General features: G+C 41.8%; 1 protein-coding gene across 2 annotated transcripts in view; it reads right to left on the bottom strand.

The window, feature by feature from the left end:
- Positions 1 to 603: 603 nt before the first annotated feature.
- The window catches only part of COL5A1 (collagen type V alpha 1 chain), a 247587-nt gene continuing 238975 nt past the window's right edge, over positions 604 to 9215 (bottom strand). Inside the window, exons 65-66 of one of the 2 annotated variants that reach the window (XM_024106028.3) lie at positions 8824 to 9057; positions 604 to 3626 (exon numbers count right to left, since the gene is read on the bottom strand). In XM_024106028.3, coding sequence (XP_023961796.2) covers positions 3480 to 3626; positions 8824 to 9057 — 381 coding nt within the window. In that variant the 3' untranslated portion in view covers positions 604 to 3479. The remainder of the gene's footprint in view (positions 3627 to 8823; positions 9058 to 9215) is intronic. The other variant, XM_008169084.4, reaches the window with a different exon arrangement.

The raw sequence follows: 9215 nt of genomic DNA, 5'->3' as shown, positions 1-9215 counted from the left end.
GAGGTTTTTAGTTCAACCAATATAAGTTAGAGACAGAAAAGATCTACAGGACCAGATCTCTGAGCCTATCCTCCTGCAAGAATTGGAGATTGGCCCGTAGCCGTTATCCGAGGTCTATCTTATGGCCACGGGCATGCCCGGTTGGATTTTCAAAACTGCCTGGGTTCCTATCTGCATCTTTAGGTGCCTAAACACCCCCTTGTAAATCAGGCCCTGTATCAGATATTAAACAAATGCAGCACTTGAGGTCAGCCATGCCCTTCTTCATCCTCGGCAAAGCACCCAGTACACTTCTGAAGTACTATAATCAATAGACTGATAGCCACTAGGCCATATTGTTACATTAGCAAAGTACTGTCTGAAATGCCTCATGTTGCCTTCTCAGACTGTCGGGTCAATTTCAGTTGCTCGGCAAAAAAAGATTCGACGTCTGGAATTCCAAATGATCTCTCTGATGAGATTTTTTTTTTTTTTTTAATTTTACAGCATATATTATTGTGAGCACTCTTCCACTCCTCTCCTACACTCTTCAGGCTTCACTGAGCAGAAGGGTGTGTGGGGAAATCATGCTGTACTTCAAGAAGACATTCACATCACGTTGGGTTAGGTGGAAACAGTAAACTTGATTTATTGAAAAAATCTATTACATTTATTCCTTTATTACACAGGTTTAAAATATTTAAAAAATACCTCTTATGGGCATTACACTGAAATTTTATGACATGTTTATTGGACTTTGAAGAAATGTACAATGTGTCATTTGACAGTATATTTTTAAAAAAGGGCCTTATGCACTAAAAACTTTTTTTTTCCATAGGTTTTATTTTTCTTATCAACATTTGTTCAAGTCATATATATTATTAAAGGGTGGGGGAAATAAAATTACACAAAAAGAAGGTCTGCAAATACAAGAAGTAATTTTATTGCAATATACCATAGCTAAGTGGTCAGGGGAAAATTGGAAGAGTTTGGAACTTCAGTACAATTACAACACTTTGTAGTATTCAACAGAGGAATTTAAGAAAAAGCAAAGAAATGAAATAAAAAAAGCTCCCTTGAGGAGAATTCATAACAGAATCACATGACCTAGACATCATCACATGTGTGTGTAACTCCATATGGCTTTTTTTATCGCAGAGATGAATGTGCAACAGTTTTGAGATTCCCACTTGTTCAATTGGAATCTGAATTCTGATCTATAATACATATATGTGATTGCACTGCCTTGCTGTTTTTCTATGTGATTTCCTTGGATAGCACCTTTTATTCCTAACTGGAAAAAAACAAGGATACGTTTACACCGGCTCTCACGGAATGAAAAGCACCGCAACCCGTTGCAATGTCACAGCTTCTTGTTTATTCCCCTAGCACTGCGGATGACTGAAGGTCTCTCAGCATGCTTTGCTCACCTCCCTTTGATCAAATCTTGCTTTCCTTTGCTTAGGAGGGGAAAGGACATCATATATAGGCTTCTATTCACAGTAAATGTGATGTCATTTCCTTTACCATGATACACCCCCTTGGTTGAAGCACACTGCAATACCCCAGGCCAAATAATAACCTGCAATATTTATTTTCCAGCAGTGACCCAAACGGGAAAACCAATCTATCTGCAGGTTGCAATCTGAATTGCCCAATGCTACGTGAAAAGCCTTCCTGCCAGCCATGTGGGAAGACAAAGGAAATTTGCACATTCTCCTCTCTCTCTTTTGCTCTCTGAGCTGTTTTGTAGGCAATTACAGCTGAGGCAGCAAACAAGAAAGACAATTGGGCAGTTTCATCTTCACTTCAGTACATTGAACAAATACATAAATTAGCACCACAAAAATTCAGCGACTGAGTACAATCTGGCATAATTACCACCATATAAAGTGTATGGATATTCTTAAAAAAAACAACAAACCAAGTAAGCACATTTAATACTTTCTACATGGGCCATATAAGCTACCATAATACACTTAAAGAACAGAAGCAGCTCTTCTACATAACGAATATGAGGGTAGCATGCATTTATATCAAAGACTGTAGCAAACGTTTGCAGTCTGTGTTGAAAGTGGCTAAAGCAAAGCATGCTGGGAGATTGGTCAATGGCAGGGGATCACCAGTGTTGTATTAGTTAGTAAAATAGATAGCACCACAAAGAGAAATGTAAAAATAAAAAGCACCTTTTTTTTTTTTTAAATTTTATTTTTAAGGGGGGGGAGAGGGAAAGCGGATTTCCCTGCCATGTGCAATCTGCCATTTGGAATGGAATTAAAACAAGAAAGAAAGAAAAAATTAAGGCGAGTGTACAAAAAGGCAAAGAACCAGATGGGGCTCTGATTTTCCAAATCAGGGTTTTACAAACAGGGCTGTTAGAAAGTGGCACAAACTATATATTTAATTTTGCATCAAAACTTTTCCATCCAAGTTATGTGACTTTTAAAATGATCTTGAAATTCATTTGCATATGTATGGTGTTGACTGATCGCTGCTACTTTGGGCCCTGATCCTGCTAACACTTATGAACACGCTTAACTTTAAGCCCGAGTAGTTCCACTGGTTACTGACGTGCTTAAGAATGTGCTGTAAGTGTGGCCAAGAGCCTTGACTTGGACACAAACAATGGAAATAACCTTAACTGCCACCCTTTCTAGATTTAATGTTTGTGTGGGGTGCTGGTGAGAAAGGTTGTTCTTTTACTGCAGAAAGGGTCACATGCATGTTTTGAAGCCAGCAACATTTAAAATAATATACAATACAAATATTTACTTACAAACATACAAAAATATAAGCACCTTTAATACATGGTAAGGAGATGCACAGAGTGACTTTACACTATCAAATTCACTGATCTGGGTTGTTAATTTTTGTGAAAATAATCAAATGGAGAAACTAAACATTCTGGAAATGACCATTTAACTCTAATTTATGGGCTTGATCCAAAGCCCACTGAAATCAACAAAAAGACTCTCCTTGACTTCAATGGGGACTGGATCAGGCCCAGAATTCTCACATGATTTCAAGGTCAAGTTGAATACATAGTTTCAAGTTTTTTTTCTTTAAAAAAAATAAAATAAAAAATCCATAAACAAGAACTTGCTGTAGTTTCATGGCAAGAAAGTCTTTGATTTGTTCTAATTTCTGTACATTCGAGTGGAGGAAGTTGAGTCCATCGGTGGCCGTGAAAAGGAGCATGCAGAAAAATGTACTGTAGTCCTTGACATGTTTGGAAGGTTGTTTTGCCACATGTGGTGTGTTTAGGTCATGTGATTCTGAGCCTGTTGTGGGAATGGTTCTCTCTCCCTTTGAGTTGAATTCGGTAAGTGTGGGTGCAGTGGCACAGTTGAACTCAGGCAAAACAAGAAACAAAACCAAAAAAAAAAAAAATAACCCATCACTGTCCAGTTTCAGAACGTGCATGTGACAACATTTTTTTTAAAAAATGGCGCAATGAGGTTACGAGGTTGCTCATTTGGAGACTAGTTTTCAGGTGGCTCTTAGCCCATGAAGCAAGCTGGTCCCACCTCGAATCCAAATTTCTGTGACGCTTCTCCGAAGTCATTGAACATGATGTCAACGATAGGTACTTGCTCTACTTTGGGTGTGTCGATCTCCAGGATAGTCTTTTGATAGCCTTTCTTTGTCTAATAAGAGAGAAGGGGGGGATAAAAAAAAAAAAGGAACTCGGATGAGCTAATAGTATCATTAATACTAAAGTAAACCCAAGCGTATGAATGAGCCTCATGGTAATCATAAGCCATACTGAGTGGCTTACCAGACAAATGGAGATGATTGTACCGAATTCAGCCCAGATATAAACAGGTGGAATTTCACTGAGTAAATGCAACTGTACCTGCTGGTAGCAGGAATGAACTGGGCCCAGTGTCTGAATGCAATACATTAATACAATTGCTCTGCTGAGTACATTCGTACCTCCAATGGAAACAAATATCACGTCAGTAAATATCTAAGTGTGCATTTGTACCAATCTACCAACAAATAAAATATTTTAACTATTGTGCCATATGATGACATGTCAGGGCTAATAGTGCATATTATTGTCAGATATATTATATGACTGACATGCCATGAAATAATGTAAAAATAAAAATATAAACAACAAAAAAAGCCATAAAACTCAAATTGTAATTCTGAAATCTGAAATTTCAAAATGAATTTTTTTTTAAACACATTTTTCCCCCCCAGAATTGTTGGTTTATGGGAAATTTCAAAACTATTTGGGATTTGTTTCACAATGGAGTGAAAATAAATTTCAAAGTGACAAAATTTCACACAAACTGGGAATTCCAAGTTTTGACCAGCTCTAGTTAGGATCTCTCTACTGCAGGCCAGAAAGAACCATGAAGGTTGCCTCATCCAGCACTGGAAAAGCGTAGAGGTTAAAATAGGAAGTGAGAAGGAATGGTTAACATAGGGGGAAACTGGGAATTGGGATGATACATAAAGTGAAAAACAAAGTAGTGAACATTGATTCAGAGGCCAAGATTTTCAGACGTGACTAATGATTCTGTGCCTCAATTTTTGGGAGGTCCCACTAAAGAAACCTTAAAGGGACCTGATTTTCAGAAAGGGTTGAGCATCCTTGTTGGTCATCCAAAAATGGAGGCACCCAGTTTCAAAAACCTTGGCCAGACTGAATGGATTCTTTGCAGTTGTGCTGTGGATTATTTGTACAGATGTTAAACCAAGCACGTTATAAAAGGAAAAAGTGTCAGGCTATTCATCAGCTACAAGACTCATTAATATAATGACCCCTACCCTGACCATATATATTCCACTGTCCATGACACACACAATTGTATGGGATGATTCATTACCATTCAACAAAAATGGGGAGAGGTTACTGTAACCAGACAGGCCTCTGGAGAAGCATAAGCACTGCTGAGTACATGCGGAGATGTTAACCCAGTCTTCAGCACGTACCAGGGCTGGGACAGGAGACTAGTAAAATGGTTGTGGCTGCAGTATTGTTGTTTTACCTCCCTGAGGAGGCTCATGGGTTGTTGAGCAAATGTGTGCAATTTAATTTAAATGTATGAGTTTGACTATTATCCAAGCTCTACAAAAAAGACCACATTTAAAGTTGGATGGAATTGGCAAGGTGATGTTGTCTTTTTATCATGCCTGCTGGCCATACAGTTATTTCTGAAATATAAATAATTATTAGAGGAGCAGAAGTGCACCCACGGGCATACAAAACTGCACTAACAAGTGAATTTATGGAAGGGCTTTTTTTTTTTGCTTTACCGTACCCTCTGATTTGTGTGTCTCGGAAGGACAGGCTATATCACAGGAACCAAAAAAGGGCTATAAGACCAGAGAAAACACATTCAAATAATGGCCCAAACATTAGCACTGTAATTCCTTTGGTGTTCGCTGTAACAGAATGAATCATGGCAGGAGTGTGCATTTGATCAACTTCCACAGGAACTCTGCAGCAGTGCTACATTGGTTAGATGGCCATTATCATTCCAACGCGATGACCCAATCCTTGATGGCCTAACTCTGGCAAAAATTGTATTGAAGAACTTGGGAGCTTTGCCTTAGTAAACCTATGGCTTGTTTCTGCAAGGAACTGAGTGCCCTCAACTCCCAATGATACCAATGTGCATTGAGGGTGCCCAGCACTGTGCAGGATGAAATTCACCCTGTGCGGAAGATGACCACAAGTTCATGCACCATTTAGAGCCTCACAGGTGCGTAGACCGTGTCCTGGCTCCCTGCACCCGGAGCGATCCAGGGACGGGCTGGCTCTGACACGAGTGGCTGAGTAGCAGCCGCAGCACTTGGGTTCCGACTGATGGATTTGGAAATGGTGGATGTTGCAGAGGAGGAGTGACATTCCCAAGCCCGGCTCATGAAGACTAAGCAAATTCACCCAGTCCAGACCAACAGTCTACGTCTACAGGGCAGCACGCAGGGCTCAGGCACGACATGTGCAGCTCCACGCCACAGTGAAAGGATCTAGCAGGGGGAAGGCAATGGGGAAAAGCTCTGAGAGCTCCCTGCTGCCAGAGACTTTCACGCCGGTGGGTGAGGGAAGGCTCTGGCAGGAAGGAGGCAGTGGGACACTACACTACTAAAAATAGCAGCATGGACGTAGGAGGCACTGTTTGGGCGCGTAGAGAGCCCTATAGGGGTCCATACTCTGGGGGGGGGGGGGTCAGGCGTGTAGGCCACACTACTCTATTTACCTGAGCTCTGCCTCGCGGTCTATGCTCCCAGTTATACCTGTGCTAGTTGGGCGTGCAGTGTCCATACCCTTCATGCCTCCGTAAGTGTAGGCGTACATTTAGAGTGGGGCGGGATAGGGTGACCAGATGTCCCATTTTATAGGGACAGTCCCAATTTTGGGGGCTTTTTCTTATATAGGCACCTATTACCCCCCACCCCGTCCTGATTTTTTACACGTGCTGTCTGGTCACCCTAGGCAGGGGCCATGTCCGCCCAATCTGCCTGGAGCCTAGCACATCTCTGGGCCCGGTACAAGTAATAAATAACATGTTATCATAATCTTTGCTATAGCTGCAGCCTGGGAAACTGAAAAGAAATAATGGGGCCAGGCGCCTGGTTGGAGTAAACCGGCATAGTCTCATTGAAGTCAGTGGAGCCTGGCGATTTTCACCGGCTCAGGATCCGGCCCATTCTGTTTTGAATAGTTTCTCTTTTTTGCACTGTTTTCAAGTATGGTAGCATAGCACATTTTAATCGGAGAAATAACCTTTGCAGACCCATCTCTCGAGGGCAGTGTGGTCTAATGGATAGGCCATAGGCCTGGGATTCAGAAGACTCACGTTCTATTTCTGACTCTGCAACTGTCTTGCTTTATGACCTTGGGCAAGTCACTTGACCTCTCTGTGCCCATTTCACTTTCCACAATTTGTCTATTTAGACTGTAAGCTCTTTGGGCCAGCGAGTGTCTCTTACTGTCTGCATGGCTAGCACAATAAATCCCCAATCTCATTCAGAGTCTCTAGGTGCTACTGCAGTGGTAGCGATAGCCACCAGTCACAATCCCTTGTGCTCTTGCTGTTTATTCAGCCCCATATTCTTCTGTTTGTGACATCCAAACTGATTGCTCTAATAACAGGCTATGTTACAGTTTCTGGTAACCAACAACAACAGAGGCAAATAAACTCTTAAGAGGGCTGTTTTCCTGCAAATATCCATAGCTACAGAAAGAACAAGGGAAAAGAAATGTAGAAAAATGTTGGATGCCTGAGCAAAATAATTTCTAACTGTAATGTTTTTCATCAAGCATATCGGCTTTTAAATCTGGGATGCGTGATCTTCCAGCTTCCCTGAGATTTAGTATGGAAAGGTGAGATGGGGGGTGACTTTTCTAAGGCACATCATATTGTCAAGAGATATGAAATACTTGAGAATAAACTTCCCCACGTGGCTTCTGAGTGTTTTCAGCTATGGGATGAGCACTCTTCATCTCTCTGCAGCAGCATTAAGAGAATTAGTGACTAACTGAATTTTCCCTCAGTGCTTCTATAGCAAAAACACTCCGGCTTCCGAACGGAGTTCGACTTAATCTCTTAAATTCTATTAAGGGTTCGCTCCCTGAGACATCGCAATATTTTCTTTTTTTCTTTTAGTCCTGTGGATTTTGACCATCCCAGTTTCAGAAGAAGGAGAGGTTTTGCATATTTCCAAGTTTTAAGCAACTGGGTCCTAGCATGAATGGAACTGGCAAACATTACACCAATTTTTCAGACAGGTAGCTACAATTTTCAGAGAGGTTCAGTGCCCAAAACTAGATTCCAGATTTTCAGAAGAGCTCAGCGCCCAGTTAGGTTCAGAAATACAGGATGGTCAAATCTTTGAAAATCTGGCCCTTATTTAGCTACAAAAGGTAGAGCTGAGCATTTTTAAAAATTTGGCCTGAATTATGGGTAGTGAAACTTAAAAATCTGGCCCTGAACTCTTGAAAATCAGACCCTTAGAATCTAAGATGCGCCTGCAAAATATGTGAAAGCAAAATCCCACAATTACCTGCACAAATGGCAAAACGGCATACCTACATCTGGGTGAATCACAATTCAATTTACTTGCACCAATACCTGCTTACGTACAAATGCAGGCAAGGTGTGTGCTATTTTTGTGGGCACCTATATGTACAATTCTTGTCTCGGGTGGAAGTTTTGCCTCCATAATCTCTCTCTCCAAGGTACTTCAATGGTCCTTATTAAAATAGTTTTGGAACACCTCACAATCTTTTATTTACCTACAGGGTAGGGCCGTGCTATTATCCCCATTTTACAGATGGGATACTGACATCCAGAGAAACTTGTTGCTGGTCACACAGGGAGCCCATGATAGAGCAGGGAACTGAACCTAAGTCTTATATGTCCCAGGCTAGTGCCCCAACCACTAGAACCATCCTTCCTATGGGATTAGGCCTTGTGTATGATTGCCCTATAACCAGGGGAAAGGCTGCAAGCATTGAGCAAACTGAACCCTCACTTCCTAGCTCCTTTGTCAATTTCAAGAATGAAGTCATGCAGTAGAGGTGCACGGTAACGCAATCCTTTGAAGACAGTGGAAACTAACTTCTCAGCACCTCTAAAACATCAGGCTCCAAGTCTTCCGAGTTGGGAACCCAAAAACGGAAGTACCCAAAATCACGGGACACTTGAAAATTTTTGAAGTGACTTCCCCCAAAATCCTACACGGAGTAAGTGGCAGAGCTAGGGAAGAAAAAGCCCTGAGTCTTGACTGACACCCCCCCAGGTCTAGTTACTAAACCAGACTGACTCTGCTTTGTGTGTAGAAGCTCCTCCTATGCCTAACTCTGTCAGCGTGTATACTTACTGCACAACCGTCTAGGACAGCCCTTATGTAAGGGTTGTTGTCGTAGGACATCTCCTCGTCGTTGGAGCCCAGGAAGCGGATGGCTTTGTCGTAGCTGCCCGTGGTGGCATCCTGCCATGCTACAGACTGGTAGCAATTATAGGTGATGTTCTGGTTTGCGGAGGCACTCAAGAGCCTCAGGAAAGTCATCTGCACCACCCCGATGGGATTGCCGTCCGAATCCACATAGGAAAGCTGAGAGAAATGGAAAACAAAGACGGGGAAATACTAGGCAGTGATGTGAAACACACATCTGGGAAACTCAAGTAGCCGATGCAGAATTATGGACTCGAAAATGCTAATCTCTTCATGGAAAACGGATACCTGGAGTTAGCATGCCATCATCCCTGTCA

This window comes from Chrysemys picta, chromosome 18 (genome assembly GCF_011386835.1).
Source record: "Chrysemys picta bellii isolate R12L10 chromosome 18, ASM1138683v2, whole genome shotgun sequence".
Lineage (NCBI taxonomy): Eukaryota > Metazoa > Chordata > Testudines > Emydidae > Chrysemys > Chrysemys picta.
This window is presented reverse-complemented; position numbering and strand designations above follow the sequence as displayed.